The following is a 17,795-nucleotide window of genomic DNA, read 5'->3' as shown; positions in this document are numbered from 1 at the left end:
GCCTTTCGGGATATTATTATTCTTATTAAGTACTTCCTGTTGGGAGGTGGCACATGAGTAGAAATAACAAGGATCTCGGTGCAGTCAGGGCTTGTGGCCTCTTTGTTTGTTAATAACTGTCAGATTGGCAGCCTCCTCAAAACAAATCTTGGCCTGACAGCCTGGCAATTAAGTGATTTTCAAGACTCTCAATATTTACAGCTCACCTGTGGAATTAATAAACTGCATTAGGCCTTTTGGGTTTCTTTTCTGCCATTCAGTGGTCATATCTTCTGGTCCAGCTAATAGAAATCTAGCACTGGTGGAAAGGTCTCACTCTGGAAATGCTTAACATGGAGATAGTAACTCCTGATCAGGTATGGTGGGGTAGACTGGTATGCCCTAGGTGGGATTGGCATCCTGCAATTTCTCCAGCAGTAACGTGTGAGTGGAGCAGGTTTCCATTCGCCATTGCACTGCTGATGTTTCAGATTTTATTGTGGCACAAAGAGTTCAATGCTTATTTAACAGAAAATGGAAGCAAAAACTCTCAGCAGTCTCTTTCAGAAAAACTTCCTATGTTGGGAGATATTGTTGCAATAAAATCAAGGGATTTCAGGTACATCACTTCTGTGTTCTTCTTGTAGTCTGTAATAGATCTTAAACCATCTTAATCTCTTCTGTGCTGCTTCTGACAGCAACTGCAGGTACCTGGAAAATGTTTTCTAATGGAAAACTGTTTTGCCTTAAACTTTCCCCTAAATTCCAACTATTTGGGATTGAAGAAGATGGCTGGTGACAGTGAGGCTGATCAAGAGACTTTTCTAATTACTGCTCTTCGGAAAGCCATCAGAGCTCTGGTGTTCGGACACCCCACTGCGAGACTTCCTCCTGCTTGTGTGGTTCCCCCTGGCTGTAGGAGAGCTCTGCTTTCATGTTATTTACCCTTCCCAGTGGTACAAAGAATTAATGGTTTGTCCCCCTAAGGCTGCCGCATATCAATAACTTGAAGCCCCCAGGAATTCTTGTAGAATAATAGATAATGCATTCATTCACAGATGCCCATCTGAATGTTTGAAAATACTTCTACAGACCTGAATATATTCATTCCCCCCCACACCACCACCATTTTGAAGTTTTTGGAAGTTTTGGATATGACCTATTTTACAAGAGCAAATCCAGAACTTTCCATGTGGGTTGTCAGCAGGCTTCAGAAAGTTTCTGTTTTCTCATTGAGAAGCGAAGTGCCCCATTTTTGGTCACATGTGAAGGGTGCTGTAAAGCCAGCTGCTGTATGGGAGCACGTTGAAGAGTTTCCTGGTGTCCTTGTGTCTCTGCCACCAGTGCCTTTGGTGGATGAGGCAAAAAGCCCCTCATACCATGTTTTGGAGATGGTAGATAGCAACTGAGGAATATCAGGGTTTGATTTCTTAACAACAATTCTGTGTTCTTATAGAAAATGTCAATGAACTGTTACATTTTTAATCTAACTTTTCCATGAAGGGGTAGAGGCCATTTTTAGCCTCGCTGTAATTGTTCCATCTCTTTTGCCCAGGAAAAGACTGACAGGTTTAATGCCCTTACCAAAGGTCAGGCAGTACACAGGAGAGAGCTGAGTGGAGCTGCCAGGAGCTTCAGGATGGGTTAGACATTGAGGTGAACAAGAATATCCTTCTTCCATTAGGGCCTGAGTTCATTTAAGTGCACTGCCTTCTTCTAGGGGTGGGGAGGAACTTTATGGGCAAATTCCTTCAGTGTTGTCTCGAGTTGGCCACGGGGCTGCGGGGGGAGCTCACTGATCTAATCTCGCCCCATCCCAGCTGCAAGAGCCAGCTCGCTCTGCAGATGCCTGCCTGCCTTCCCTGCTTTTGGACACAGCCTGCAGCTCAGCAGTGCTGCCCAAACGCAAAAACAGTGGCCAGGCTGAAACGTGTTCCCAGTCTGCATGGCCACCAGAACAATGTTCTGCCTGCCATGTGCCAACACTGCCTGTGTCCTAGGCGGGGGCTGCATAAGGCTCAACATTTTCAAAAGACTTGTGTTTGTTCTTCCACCTGAGCTGAAGCAGTAGAATAAACTTTGTATGTGGATAAACCCCTCTAGGCTGTCCCCAAGAGGATGGATGGTTGTTGATTGTATTCAAGGAGGTTTCCTCTGGGATGCCAAAGGGGGCAGCCTTCCATTTGCAATGTCTGATAGAGATGTTTGCTGTGTCTCATGGATTTTATAATGGCTTTTATTATGCAGGTCACCCTGGGAATGGGCTTTATTCTGCATAAAGTAAGTACTGCATCCACATGGGCATTCAAAGTCTGTGTGCCTGCAGGGACCTGGGCAGAGAAATCAACAGCTCCTGGGTCATTCTGTGGTACTGAGATACATGTGGAGGCTCCAGCAGCACTGGAGTGGAGCAAGCGTTCTCAGTGTGGTCCTCTGCTCCTCACTGCGCCTCAGTTTCTCTGAGTGTGAAGTCACACTGTCTCTGTCATGCAGGTGCTTTGAGATGTCAGTACAATAATGCTTTTCCAAGGCTTTTTTGGGGGGTGATTTTATAGCTGAAGAACAATGTATTTTTATTATTTTTTTTTAATTTTCACAAATCTACATTCCAGCAAGGCCCCTTCTCCTTTCAACTCTCCTTCAAGGTATTTACCATTACTTGACCTGTTTGTCCCACAGAAGTTAGTTGTGTGATCTTTATTTCTTACCTGGATGGGAAGCTTGGTTTGTTATACCCAACCACAGTTAAATTAAGCACATTGCCTTCTCCGACATTCTGCACACGTTGTCTGAAAATATAGTTTTGCAAATCAGGCTACCACCATCTTTCTGCATTAGTTTTGTTAGAAGAAGAGAAAACTGGTTCTCCATCCGTCTGGATGGAAACAGCTTTTCAAAATGGTCTATAGTGCTTGGGGAAGGAGAGGCTCCCGCAGGTGAGCTGGTGGGAGCCTGCCTCCATTTTTCCTTGGTGTAATGTTCACAGTGGGCCAAAATGAGTGTTTCCTGTTATTCTACCTGTGTGGTTCCTCTTTTATTTTTGTCAAAGCCACTGAGCAGGTAGTAAAACAACAGAACAATTAACCAATAATAATTGAAGTATGCTGTATGAAAACCAAATCAAATGCTAACAAGCCAAACAAAAGGAAAGCAGGCATAGTACAGCCCTGTTTATAGTGCTGTCTGCTGGAATCATTATACACGTTGATATAATAATACTGAGCACTTAATTACCACATCATTTTTAAAGTGCTGTATAAACATTAACCAAACCTCTGAGGTAGGGAGGTATTATTATCTCTGTTTTAAAGAAGGGAAATTCTGACAAAGCGAGATTACTCGGTAATTTAATGTTGTGAAGACAGGCAGGTGACGGGGCAGGAGAAGAGGTTGTGGCTCCATGACCAGTCTGCTGCAATTTTGGAGAGAGAAAAGCAGAGCTGCTGAAGCACCTCAGATGGGTTTTTGAGAAATGCATGGTACTGCCATTCAGGGAAGGCAGATACTCCCCCAGACACATCTCTCTGCTTAGAAAATTCTCAGATTGGTGTAATTGGCAACCACATAAATATCCTTTTTTGAGGAAGGCGCGCAGTTGGTGTATTTTGCAAAGTATTTAAACAACATTAAAGTGAATCTCTCAAAGGGGGACTCGTGGGGGACTAAGAGGCAGCTACTGTAGCCTTGTGTGTCTGCTGCTCCCCCTCCTCCCTGTATCGATCTGAGTGGTGGTTCTGGGAATGGCTGTCCTTGCAAAGCCCTTAATATTCTGTGTGGTGGTATATGACTTCATCCGAGGAGAATCCCACAGACGCATCAGCGTGATCTGCTCTGTCATGTTTCTGTGACCCAATTTTCCCTGTTCTTTGTCTCAGACCTTCCCTGACCCCAGGCCTATTATCCCTTCCAATAATTCACCCAGACCATTATTAATGGTGCATTAACTTTGGCTGCGCTTTCAGTGAAGATGTTTTTCTTGTGCTCATTCATTCGCTCAGCTCACTTAAACAGCTAGATCATTATTCTAGGGACGTCACACAAACACAAAAACATCTCCCTTGCCGACACCTACAGTCCTGCAGCACTTTGCCAGAGGGGCGACCATCCAAATACAACACTGAAACGCCCAGGATGGACTATCAAAGGGAGTCAAGTAGCCACACACACACTCAGTTGCTCGAGGCTGGATTTGCCTCCACTGCTCACATGCTGAGGCTGTCCAGGGATGCTCAGAACCCAACAACCCCAGGAGAGCTCTGATGTGAGGAAAATCACCACAGAAAAGCTGGGGAGCAAAGCATGGGCCTGTCTTTGCTGTTTCACAACCACTATACTCATAGGATGCCAAAATACATCCCTTTAAATGTATGCTGTGGATGAGTAAAATTGAGACTTTAAAAAGTCTAATAAGAAAAACGAATACTGTTTAAAATTTCTTTCTCACTTGATGCTTTGGGCTTCTCTGGGGGATGACTGAGTGAAGAACGCTTCATGTTTGTTGTACCTTAACCTTGTTCTTGAGAAGAGAGAGAGATTTGGACATCCAGGAGAAAGGGTAGGCAGCAAGAAGGGCCTTTGCTCTGGAGATCGGGAAAACTAGGAAAAACCTCCTCCCACGTTAGAGGTTTCCCTGTAGTGCAGACAGCAGTTACTCCCCTGTTATCATTTTCAAAGAAGCTGGACCTGGGAGAAAAAAAAAAAGAGGCAAAAGCTATTGTAAGCTGCTGTGTCTCACCAACAGCATCCCACCTTCCCCAGTAAGAGGGGTGTGCCCAGTGACAGCACAGTGCTGCTGCTGTGGAACCACTTGTGAACTCTCACCAGCATCTTCTAGGACATCCCTTTCCCTTTTTTTTCTGTGTCAGCTGCTTGTGCACAGTTGCTAATGACATCGCAGTGACAGGAGTGTGTGAACTGTTGTCTGGAAAAGTTTTTTCTCCCACTAACACGAATCCATCCAGTACCCTGGGGCTCTGAAGCTTTTAGAGATAAAGTTGCAATTTCTGCCTGCTGTGATTGAGGTTCACTGGGTAACCTGCTTTTGTTTGGCTTTGTATATTTGCACAAGTTATTCTGCATTACCCTGTTTCAGCCCCTGTCTGGTAAAAAAATGGGGCTATGTTTTAAATGCATGTTTGCTTCCCTTCCTAAGGAGAAGCAAAACTCTGTTAGTCTTTGCAAGGTAGCTTGTGATCCCTTTATGAAAGGTGTGTCCCATGCATCACTAACTCCATAGGAAGTAAAGCCAAAATGCACCTCAAGAAGTCAGTATTTGTGTTTCCTCTTTTATAAGATGTTAATTTTTTAGGGGTGTTTCCGCAAATTTGTTGAGAAAAGCACTACAGGTACTGAATTATCTAGACAATCATCTTTTACTTTTTTCCTCAACAAATTACTTTCCTTGTTGATTGTAAAAATGCTTGTGCACTATTTCTGATGGCTAAGAAACCCACTTAGAGCCTTGACTGCTTGTTCCCACAGAAGACTGTTGGACATTGATAAGAAAACCATATTTTTTTTGCCCACAAGGTGTCCTGTGCAACTTTCATGTACTTCAGATGAAGCAAGAGGAGCCCAGAACATATTTGGTGGTAGCAAGGGTGTGCGTGGGGGGCACTTCTCAGGATCTCTTCCCAAACAGTCTTGCTGCAGCACCCCAGTTGCAAGAGCCAACAGTGGACATTCTTTAAATCCTTTCTCAAGGCTTTTCTGAATTTTTTTTGTAAAAGCAAACTTCAAATGGAACCCAATTCAGCACCGGGGAGGGAGGCGGTGATGGGTGTCTGATTTCTTTTCTTTTTCCATAATTTTATTTTATTTTATACATAATCACATGTGTAAGCTGAAGTATTTGGAATAGAAAAAGCTTACTCAACCCTTCCTAATTTTCTTTTTTGGGCAGCTAAAAAAGAGGTTCTTCTGTGAGCGATGTCAAAACGGTTCCTTTGCTTGCTGTACAAACCCGTATGTGCAGTCTGTGTTTCTCTTGAAGCACAGGTTTATCTGTGGAGATAATCAAAAGCCTGCATCATCCTCAAAAAATGCCTGTTTCTGATGCGTCCCACCCTGATTCCTGGGATTTTCAGCAAAGGGACATCCCCTTTAAACCTGTGCTTCTGCCTCATATCTTTTCTCTTTGAAGCCAGAGGGTTGGCTGGCCTTTGAATAGATGAGGATGAGAATACAGCAGTGGGAGGTCTGTGTCTTGCTCATAAACCTTGGCCAGAAAATCAGCTCCGACAAGTGGGGACAGGTAGCAGCGTCTTTCCCCTTATCAAATGGCACAGTGGAGCAGACACATTCCTGCAGGATCTGCGGCGGGGTGGAAGGTGGGGCCTCCTGACTGTGCCTCGCCTCTCTGCCGCTGTGCTTCACCCTGGGAGCTGTGCCCCTCCAACTTGTTGTAGAACTGTGTTATTTCTAAAGAAAACAATCTGTTTTCTCGTTGTCCCTTCCCCTTGGGTGCTGGTTTTGATGTGTTCCTCAGTTTCTCTTCCTTCAGCAGGAACCAGAGGAAGTGTTTATCCGTGGTTCCAGTGCTTAGGACTTCTGGGGGATGCCTTGTTGTGCCTTTGTGCCTCAGTGTATCGTACTACATGGTTTAGTGTGGCCTGACTTTTTCCTGGGGGACAGCTTTCCCCAGGCCTCCTGCTAAAACCTTCCTCCCTCTTGTGTAAAACAATCATCATTAATGCTAATTGGGCAGCTTTGGGGTTAAATCTGCAAAGATTGCTTGGGTTTGGTAAATCCTCTGCCACTGCAAAGCAGATAATGCTAAACAAAAGATCGTCTTGATTAGATTAAAGTTGGCAAATTCATTGCCCTAATCATCATATTACCCTTCCTGTGGCTATTCAGGAATACATCACCGTAACTTACTTGAAGTAATTGAATATAATTGTCTTTTTAACTCCTATGTGTAAAACATCCATCTTTGTTAACGGCATGTGTTCCTGTCCTGCTGCCAGCTCTCAGTCCTCTTCTGGAGGGGTGGGAACAAGAAGCAGAGCCAGGCTGACGTTTATGAATTGGTAGTTGATTGCCTATAAAACCATTCATTATTTCTGACCAAGCACCTGGAAGAGAATAAAAAGGAACAGCACCAGCCACTGGATCCTGTAGGCTTGGCTGATGCTCCCAGGCAGGGAAGCAGAAGGGAAGTTGTGAACTGGAACATTGCAAAGGGACGTCACAAAAAACAACCCTTCCCCTCATCATTAGTGGCAGCCGAGCACAGGGCACATGGTGGGGTTGGAAATGGGAGTGTAAAACAGATGCCCAAGGCAGAGGTATTACTGCCCCTCCCATGGACCAAGTAGGTTGAAATGCTAAAAACAAACCCGCAGTGTCAGTGGGAGGGAGAAAGTTCAAGGAAATTTTTCTCCCATTAATAAGCAGAGGTGTGAGGGGGAGATGTCATTTTTATATCAATAGATAGCTAGGAAAGGAGGCCAGGCAGCAAACAGTCTCTGTTTTTTATTTCCCAGCTTTCCTGGGTGACAGGGAAAGACTCTTTTAGCACAAAAATTTCCAATATTATCTCAGCAATCAATCATGTACAAATGCACAGTTACAAAGTAAAACATAACTGGCCTGGCTTTTAAGATATTCAGTTTTACCTGGTTTTAGTAGTTTAATCATTATTAATAAATTAAACTGCTCTAGGGAATGGGCCATAGGATTAGGATATGATTCTCTGTATCATTAAAACTCAACTACAATGGCAAACACAGTTTCAGCCCATATCAGTTCACAATTTCCTGTACTTTGGGGGTTAACTCAGCCCTGGACCTGTCCATTACTGGCAGAGTGGCCACCTTGTTTTGGGAGGTTGGTAAACTTCACCTATAGGGGTGCCATGAGCAGGGCTGTGAGTTGATCCCAGGACCACAGAAGTGATGCTGCTCCTTTGGGTTTATTTGTATGGTATATATATGGGGGTGAGAGCTACAGGAAGCCCAGCATAGGGCCTCAGGCTGGAAGAGATGTTGTCTGCCATTGGATGTCTGTGCAGGGCCAGTTGATTTTGTGACCATGCTTTGTATGTGACAGTGTAAAAGCTCCTGGGGACAGCAGTGTTCCCAGGGAGGAGGCCAGTAGCTTTAGGTTGTCTGCCGGCCTGGGCAGCAGTTTCAGCTGAGCATGATTCGGGGAGACCAGAGGCTTTACTGTGCTGCAGGAGCAGGGGATGGTGTGTGACAGCTCAAATGTGGTGTATTTTTGACCTGGAAAAACAGTTGGTTTTCCAACTAGTTACCTCTTAAAATGAAGACTCCTTACAAGTGTCCCTATGTAGCAGATCATCCCTACTCAGAATGGTTAAAGGGTGAATCTTCCTCCTGCCAAAGCAAATCCTAAAGGATGCGAGTTCATTCTTTCCCGGAGCTGCTTTTGGAAGAGGAGGGGAGGGGAGCAGAAGTGGGGGAGGTGGTTAACAGTTACTCTACTGTGTCCTGACATTAGGCGAGCTGCAAAAATGCTCCCAGTGTATCAGGTAGTGTGAAGTGCCAGCCCTTTGCTGGAGCACAGAGAGCAAGTCTGCTGCAGAGCCTTAAATACTTTCCATCCCGACTACCTTCGCTTAACGCCTTTCAGCAGAGTTGGCAGGAAGGTTGTTTTTGTGTAGTCTCTCACCTCTCCCGGCAGCCTGGCTGACGGCGCCTGTGCTGCACTGTGCTCAGGGATTGTACGTTGCAATGGGAGTAGGAGCCTCAGATCCTCTGGCTGATATGCTGGGAAAGGCGTATATGAGGATTACACACAGGCTTTGCGCGACGGACCCAAGAGGAGCACATCCCCACCGGACGGAGTCAGAGTAGCTCTGTTGCAGCTGGAGTCACAGATGCAAAAGGCTGACTTTTAAGTCTTTCATAGAAAAAGAGTTTGGCGCTTACTGGAGTTTGCTGAGCATCAGCGAGAGATTTGGCCCAAGCCTTGACACTTTGGTCTTGGATGGTGCTTCCCCACTCTACAGAGAGATGGTACCTGTCGCGGAGGCAAGTCACAGTGAAATATGGAGCACAGACTGGGTTTTGAAATGCTCACTTAGGAGGTTGGTTTTGTTTTGCTTTTAGTCTCCAGTTAGACAGAAAGGCCAAGAAACGAGAGAAGGAATGGGAAAACCTGCAACGATATTAAGTTATGTTTAGCGAAGAACTTCTGTCTGTTTGTAAAGGCAGAGCAAGACCAGCATTTTATCTTTAAGCCAATCGCCGCCACAAATCTAGAAAGGGGCATCTTTACAGATGCGCTGAGCCCTTTCAGAGGGTGATTGTACGGTATCGCTGTTGCGGTCGTATGGTATTGCTGTCGAGGCTCTGCTAATTGTATTTCTTTAGCTTCTGTAATTTTAGCAGGAAGGGCCCAGGCAGCCAGGCAGCATTGTTGGGGGTGGCGAGGAGAAATAACCTGATGAATTTTCAATCAGCTCAACTCACTCAGATATTCTCGCTGTTAACTTTTGGGGTCAATAATAAATATTAAAACCTGTAGATTTAATAAGTCAATGTAGGTGTTCGGTGCCTTTTGAGACCACTTTATCTTTCCATCAAAGATGAAACAAGCTTCTCAAATGAATAAAAAATAGGGCCTCAAGTGATTACAAGTGAGAGCAATTTGGGCTTCTCTCTCAGAACCTGGCAGTAGGCGCTTTTGAGCCTCTTTTGACTGCCTAGACGTTCTGCATTAGCACTGCTCTTGCTGTTATATTTTTAGGTAAATATTTTCAACTTGTGTGTACAGACCTTCAGGAACAGTGTTTGCTGCCACTCCAGGCTTGAGGGACGATGCAGGTCTGGATCCCACCAGGCTCTGTTGAGTCTGATTTGCGTTGCAAGTCTAGTTTTCCTTGGTGCTTGCTATAATCTCCTCAAGTTCAAAGAGCGCTTAGCTGCTTGTCTTTGTCAAAAACCCTGTTGGAGATCTTTTATGTCGAAGATGTAGGATTTCTCCGCATGACTTTGATTATTTATTCATTCCACTTCTCTGGTGTATGATAGCGCTGATATCATGAAGACCCCTTGTCTTGCACTGCTCTTGCTCTGAAATTCATGGAGATTTAGTGCCTTTGAAATTGTTTTAAAAGGGAAGGAAAAGTTTTTGAAGTCCCTTTTTTTTTCTTCTATTCCCCATAACAGTGCCGCAGCACATTTTTCCGGCCTTCCACGCTCCTTTGCCAATTGACATGCGCCACCAGGAAGGACGATACCATTACGAACCTCACTCTATCCACGCTATCCACGGGTAAGTCTTGCACCTCCACTTCCATGCTTTGCTAAAGTGTCAGCCACATGCAGTATGCAGAATCCCACTGCTAAAGTCCCAGGGACTTATTGTCCTTCTGGCAAGCTGGCCGTACTGGCCACCCTCCACCTCATTGTCCCCATCCAGTGACAATACTGACCTCCCTGGCAGGAATGCTTTACAGCTCTGTTAAGCCTATAGAAGTGCCCTATAGCAGCAGGATGGGAGTACAGGGCTTCTTTGTTGTTATCCAACTCAGGTCCCAGGAACAGGCTTGACTTGTGTTTTTGCACCCGCCGTGTTTCTCACATCATGCCTTGCCTGGGTCATTTCTGTCACCGTTTTGGCAAAGACCCAAGCACCGGTCCCTCCCTTTGGAGACCTTGTGTACCATTCCTCCCTGCCTGCCAGCTCTGAGGACAGTGGCAAAAGGCTGCCAGGAATGCCATAATTCAGTTTGATTTCACTGGACAACGTCCCAAATGGGCTGGGCAGTGTTTTCTAAAATGTGGTAAGAAGCCAGGTTCTCATGTGGGTGTCCACTCCGGAGGGGCAGGACTCTGGGTTTTGGTGGTGGCCTTCTCATGAAAGCCTTGCCTCCCCAGGGCACCTGATGGGCAGCAAGCACAGGTGCCGGTCAGGACCTGTACCCTGAGAGGGTGATTCATGACAGGTCAATAGTCCTTGATGTCTTGAAGGAGATGTTTATGGAGAGATCTGGGTTCACCTCCTGTAAGCTTTGAACAGGGCAAGGAAAATGGAGCCAGCAGAGATGTGTGCAGAGGTTGTAATGACCATGTGGCTGGAAGGGTTTCTTCTTGTCTCTGAAATGCACCATCCCCATGGGAGATGAGGAGCAGTGTAATGGGGTTGGTGGTCCCACAGCCATCCCAAAATCCTTCAACCCGCAGCTGTAATGCAGTGCCCAGACATCTGGTGAGGGACAGGTCCCAGAGCACTTGGCGTAGGGGAACCAGTAAGGACTGGAAACCTTTTGTAAGTAGAGCAAGGGAAGAACAACTAGGACTCATCACTTACAAAACTCTCCTTTGGTCCTCTGGAGTCCTATTGTGGCTTCACTGTCCGGCCAGTGCTCACCCAGCTTTGCCGCGGCTACTTGTACTTTTTCTGGATAGGTGTGAGCAGGGGAACAGTCCCTCGGCGGCAAGTAATGCAGACAGCAGCAGCCAGGAGATCTGTGGAGTCCCACAGCTACCAGGGCTTTATTCCGCTTCCAAAATACTGCAGGAAATAAATGATAGGACACTCCCCTGGATCCTAGCAGAAGACAAGTCATTGTCTTTTTGGCTGTCAGTCAGTTTGACTGGATGTTTGAAGGGGCAGAGCAGCTCCTTACATACAGAGTGCGAAAGAGAAATGACAGAGCAGGTTGGTAACATGGGAATTGGGGGGGGATAAGAGAGATGAATGAAATAGTTCTGATCTTGCATGCAAGTACATGCAAAAATTGTAGAAAAAGATAGAATAATAAAGCAACATAATAGGAGACAGTTAATAAAGCAGAGCTCTGGCTAATAAAGCACGTACTGACTTCTGAAAGGGGTAGTATTAAAATCAGTGGTTAGAAGAGAGGGTAGCAGATGTTCTGGTGTTTGTCACACGTTATTTGTGTGCTCAGAGCTCCCCTTCACTCCTCATGAGAAGCACTGGATGTACTTTATCCGATGCTATGTACCTGTGAATCATATTCCCAGTAAGGGGAGCCAGTATTTTATTTTATCTTTTCTAAGTTTTCCAGCTCTCAACCCTGGCCAATGTATAGCACTGGCAGATCAGGCTTTAGTTCATCTGCACCAATATTAATAATCTGTTGTGTTAGCAGTGATCACATTTGTCTATCAGTGGACCAAGTATCCTGCTTAGTATTTGGGTACAGTTGTTGGCAAATAACTATTTGCAAACAACTATTGCCTTTCTTCTTTGTGATTCCTCACCTTCCCAGCAGCTCCTCTCACAAAACCAACTTGCAGGGTACTGGAGAGAAAACTTGGTTGTGCGTCTTAGAAGAGGAAACATAATCTTCTTTACAACTACCTGGGCACTGCCCTGAAAGGTGCCTTTGTGGCTGGTGAAGCACTAAAGCTGAGTAGCCAAGTACTTCTTGGCTGTGGTTGTTTTTTAGGGTCAAGGGAACGCCACTTCTGTTTGACTATTTTCCAAATGCCCTGTGCTATGGCACAACCACATTGGGAGAATTCTCAGCAGCTGTGGAGTTAGTCTCTCAATCATTTTTCCTCTTTAAATTTTATCTGCAACTATCTTAACCTCATGTCCTGCCCTTTACTGCTCTAGTGTTTATTCTTCTTTTCTTTTGTCTTTCTTCTCTCTCGTCCAGTCTCTGGAGGTTATAACATAGCACTCACCCTCCTTGCTGGAGGATCTCCAATGTGAAATCATCCAGAGCATGGTGGTAGAGCTGGGCTAGAACATACTTAGTGGTTGCATGGCTCGTATTCGGTAGAGTGGGTGGACTTTGCGGAGACAGTTGAGCCTCCAGAAATTGTACTCCATGTGATGGTGCAGAAATCAATCCTTCTTGTTTTAAAAGCAGACAACACGTAAAAAAAAAGAAAAAAGAACACATACATATTTTCACTCTAGAAAATTGTGGCAAATGTTTGGAAGAAAAATTGTGTCACTGCGTTTTGGCTTTATGATTAATGTGATCGGTGCCTGACAGAGAGTCCCCAATTCATCAAGTCCATATTCTAGCCGTCTGCTGTCTTGACGGTACCAAATTTATCTAATTATGTGAACATTGCACAGCAAATTAAGTGGAGTCTCATTTGTTGCTAACTATGGGGTCTTATTATCTGCCTGCTGCATTATGTCAAAGGTTTGTTTCCTGATTGCTCGATGTGACATGTCAGTGCATTCCCCTTCATCACTGTTTGCATTTGGCCTAATGAGAACATACATTATTTTTCTTCACTGGAGGGAACTCCAGTTGCAAGGCTCTCTTGAGCAGGACCACCTGTGGGACCCTTTTCTTGGGAACGTAGATAGGAATGTGGAAAACTGAAGTAATAAAAGACCCATGTGCCAAGATGGGCCTGAAAGACTTGCTGCATTTCTCTTCAGTGTTGTCATTCCTTCTGTCTCAGTGATATCGCTGTTAAGTAGCATGACAAATAATTTTCGGGACTTGAGTCTTCTTTCAAATCACTGAGGATTTATTATGTACATCCAGAAGCAGATTTTGTTGATGTTTCCTTGAAGTATACTTTTTTGATTTTTTTCAGGGTGTCGTTCCAGTGTTTCTGCAGTCCTTAGGACAACCTACTTTTCTGTACAACTTTTCTGTTGTTTTTACTTATTTGGTGGTGCATTTTTGGACATCTTTCATTTTTGGACTTTTTTTTGGCATCAATAATAATTTGACAGAATCATGGTGCTTGCTTGGCTTGTCTAGAAAAATAAAGTACCTCGTTCAAATGATCCTTGAGCTCTCCGCAGGCTCTGTGGAAGAGCAGTGGTGGATGTTACATTTGTTTTCTGCATGCAGCTTTTATTGATTTGTCAGAATTTCACTCTTTACCACTGGTTGTAGGTAGAACATAGGTCAGCGCTCTTGGAGGGAAAGTCATCAGCCAGGCTGTGTCTGCAGGTCCAAAGCTGAGCCAGAGAAATTCACTTTATAAGATTTAACAGGTTCTTTTAAAACAAAAAGGATACTTTGTATTTTAGTGAACTTCTTCAGAAAAACCCTATTCCACTGGGACCTGGTCTCTGCAATAACTCCCATCTACTTTAAACTAAGGGGACTCAGTGTCAGCTTTGCAAGACCAAGCCCTTGACTCCAGAGGAAAGCTGCTGGCAGATATCAGAGGTGATTACTGATAGCTCCCCTGCACTCCCCACTGTTTGGTGTGCTCAGCTACACTCAACTTTTTTTTTTAAAGCACAACAAAAATAGCTAAAAACTACTTAGCTCAGCTTAAAAGTCCCTGCCAATGCAAGAGCCTTCGGGGCTAACCCTTGTAAACAGCATGCCTAGGCTTGACTCAGCAAGCAGCTTTTTAACAGTAGCTCCTAAACTGTGGTTAAAACCCATCAGGCATTATGCAGTGTAACAAACAAAAGCAACCTTGTTTTTCTACCAACATCCTGGTTTTAGGATGCAGTTCTGACATTATTTATTAACAAAATATTGTTGTTGCTCTTCTGTCCACAAATAAAAATAGTAAAAAAAAACCCATAGCTGATAATCACAAATTCCATGGCTTTCATGAGGAGTGAATTGTCCCAAAGACCTAAACATAGAGAAGATTCCATCTCCATGATAACGTGGAGTTGCCCTTAATTTCCCTCTGGTAGGGATTTTATCTCATTTAATCAGGGATCTTCTTCCATTTCCCTGAGATCTTATTATATTACAGATTTTCCCTGATATCCAGCCTACACTTTTTTTCTTTATCTGATCCTGTTACCCCTCCTTGTTGAAGTTTGTTTTGTTTTTACTGTGTTAAAAATTACAGAATACCTTTTCAGGACCAGTTCCAATGCTCCCGAGCTGTTTAGGCAGGCAAGGTGGCTGTTGAACTTTTCATCATAACAAGACCATGTCTCAAGTGTTTACAAATTTGCCAAATTTAATGTCGAGCCCAAGATTTTCCATGTTGAATATCTGTTTCAGGCTGGTTTTCTCTTTCCTTTGTTGTTTTTTGTGAGATTCAGCCAAGGGAGGCCAAGTGAGGTTAAGGGAAAATATGTTGTTTAACCATACAAAAAATAATCATCATCATCTTATAACTGCTTTTAGAAACACTAGTGTCTCTTACTTTAGAGTTGGAATTTGTTATTGTCACAGATGTGCCTTTTGCTGTTCCCATTCTACAAAAACACACACAAACCCCCATCAATTTTGCCGGATAGAAATCCTTTGAAAAATCTCCCTTCCAATGCACACAGTGAAGGCGTGTTGGAGTTTTGCAGTGAAATTTTCTGAGTGCCCTGTGGCCCTGACCACGCTTCAGATGAGCCTTGCCAGGGCTTACCTGATGGTGCTCCTCATTTTCTGTTGGGGCCTCTTTGTCATCCCCTCCACACAGGGGGATTCATGGCTCCATGGCAGAGAGGAGCTGTTTGCGCCGCTCTTGGACCCACTTTTGTATATTATTGGGCATGCATAAAGTGCCTTCAGTTAGCCTCCATGGGACACAGCTCCCACGAGGCAGCAGCTGGGATCCTGTCAGGCAGTTTGGGATGGGACCCCTGGTAGTGGTTGTTCCTGCAGCAAGGATGCCACTCGTCTGAGCCACAGAATGTACACACCAATAAAACCTGTGTGTTTTCATATTTACTTTGCTACTGGAGTAGAAAATCTTTGGCAGACCGTGATTGATGGTTCTGTGCTGCTTAGGAGACAGAGCGAGCTCCCTTCGGAGTCAAAGCAAACAGCTGCTCAGAGAGGCCTTCTTATGTGTTTTGCAAAGTTTTACGACTTTCACCAAATAGATACATTGCTCATTTGGGAAACAGGTTTGGGGGCTCCCACATCCAATTTATTTTGTCCCCTTCTTTCCCACATGCTTATTTTATTTATTTAAGAAAATAAGAATGTGTGAGTTTTCAATGGTTTGCAGAGACTGGTCCCCTCCAGAAGGCTGGTTCAAACCTCTGTAATTAGCAGGAGTGTGTTGCTTTTAGGTGGCTCTTTGGTAACATACATGAGGTGATTTGGGGGATTGTCAATACCAGGATTAATACTTGATGGTCACTTGATCCATCTCCAGGAGACCACAAATTAAATACTGGGCTGCTGCTGTCATGCTTTGGGAGCTGGAAAAATTACTTTAATTCCATCTGTGCTTTATTTTTCCCATCTCTAAAATGCCATCATGGCATTCTGATGTCTTGAGAGCTAAGCAAAGTCAGGTAGTCTGCGACTCCTTTGGCTTCCCAGATTGGGCTTGTAGCATGTTTTCAGACATCAGGAAGGAAGTCCACAGTGCTGCCTACCTGTGCAGAAACTGAGAAGGTACACACTTAGCATGTTCTGGCCTCACTGGGAGGACAGGCTGATCAGGTCTTTTGAAAATGGGGCAGACATAATCCAAAGCACTCATCAGGAATAGAATGTTTCTGTAGGCTTTTCCAATCTGATAAACTATTCTACAGAAAAAAAAAAAACCCAAACAAAAACAAACAAACAGAAAACAAAACAAAACAAAACCAACCAAACACAAAACCCCACAGCTTTCTCTTTTGAACCCTGTTAACAGTTTTCAAGCATATTCCATTATGGGAGAAATCTGCACATCTATGCCATTCCTTAAATTCAGGGTATTTTCGTCATGTGTGTTTAGATAAACAGCTGTCAGAATACTTTGAATGACTCAAACCTGAAGTCCAGAGTGACTTCAGGGTTCAGAGTCTCTAAACTATGCAATGAAACACAGATCGGACTTAGAAACATTTGGGCTGGATTCAGATGCTGAACGCTGGTGACATTGAACTGGAGTGAAGGGCCTCGGTGAGCTCAGATGGAGTTGTGCCCACTAGTACTTAGTGAAGATCTGGGCCACCAAGTTACTGGTGCTGTGAAAAACTGCAGCTCTAATTTAGCCTAATCACCACCAGAAGTGTAAAAATGGCTAAGACGTTTTAGTATTGAGAACAAAAACATGATCTTTGAGGTCTTTTATGTAAACCTCTGGCATGTGTTCATTTAATATGATGTCACTCTATAATCCACCATTGCTTTTAAATGTCATTCTCAGAGCTTCATGTCAGCGAGTCTTAAGTGATAATCCCTTTGCTTACCTCACTTTATAGTAGATTAAAAGTGACTTCATGCTTCCACCTTATCCGCTGTTAAGCTTGTGCTTTAGAAAAAAAATTATTTGAACTCACTTCTCCTGCTGCTTTCTAAAGAGTTTCTAAACAGAGAGTGTGTGTCTTTCAGAAGCTATCTCAATAGGATTGCCCATTCTCCATTGCTTTCAGCATCTGTGAAAATGGATAAATGTTCAGTGCCAACTTCCTGCCCTTTTAAACTCCAGTGTTCTGAATTTGTTTCTCAAGTTTTCTCTCAGCTAAATGGAGACCACTGCCCCTCCTGGCCTCTTCTTTTTCTTAATCCTAAATAAATCCCCTCTCTAGATGACATTTCACCTCTCACCAGCTTCTTACAGTCATGAAGACGAGATGATGGAACCTGTTGCGGTGTTTTGCTTCTCTGTAGCACATTCTGTTGTACAGCACAGGAGTGTGTGGGTTCCCCCTTTCTGGTCTTGTATCTCTTGGTTGAACTTTTACTCTATCCTGTAGCAAATCCTCTCTCAGTATATAAAGGTCTCCATACAGTTCACCATTCTGGTCCACCTTCCATTTTTTCTCCCCCTGAATTTCACCCTCCTGCTCCTAGCACACCTCCTTGTGTAACACATCCCACCAGATATTTGCTGCATGTTGTCATATCCTTCCTCCCTTCTCTGGCCAGGCTGCAGCCTGCAGCATATAGTCAAATATCAGTCTGCTCAGCCTCCTCATTTTCACTGCATTTCTCTGAAATCCTTCCAGTGTGTGTGAAGATAAATGGCCAAACCTCA

The 17,795-nt window shown here is 44.2% G+C and overlaps 1 protein-coding gene across 1 annotated transcript in view; it reads left to right on the top strand.

Moving 5' to 3' along the window:
* GLI2 (GLI family zinc finger 2) overlaps positions 1 to 17,795 on the top strand; it is a 141,098-nt gene that overhangs the window by 64,020 nt on the left and 59,283 nt on the right. Inside the window, exon 2 of the mRNA XM_018072724.2 lies at positions 10,116 to 10,221. Coding sequence (XP_017928213.1) covers positions 10,116 to 10,221 — 106 coding nt within the window. The remainder of the gene's footprint in view (positions 1 to 10,115; positions 10,222 to 17,795) is intronic.

Source organism: Manacus vitellinus, unplaced genomic scaffold, assembly GCF_001715985.3.
Source record: "Manacus vitellinus isolate BGI_N305 unplaced genomic scaffold, ASM171598v3 scaffold_22_pilon, whole genome shotgun sequence".
Taxonomy (NCBI): Eukaryota; Metazoa; Chordata; class Aves; order Passeriformes; family Pipridae; genus Manacus; species Manacus vitellinus.
The sequence above is the reverse complement of the archived record's forward strand: the minus strand, read 5'-3'. Positions and strand labels throughout refer to the sequence as shown.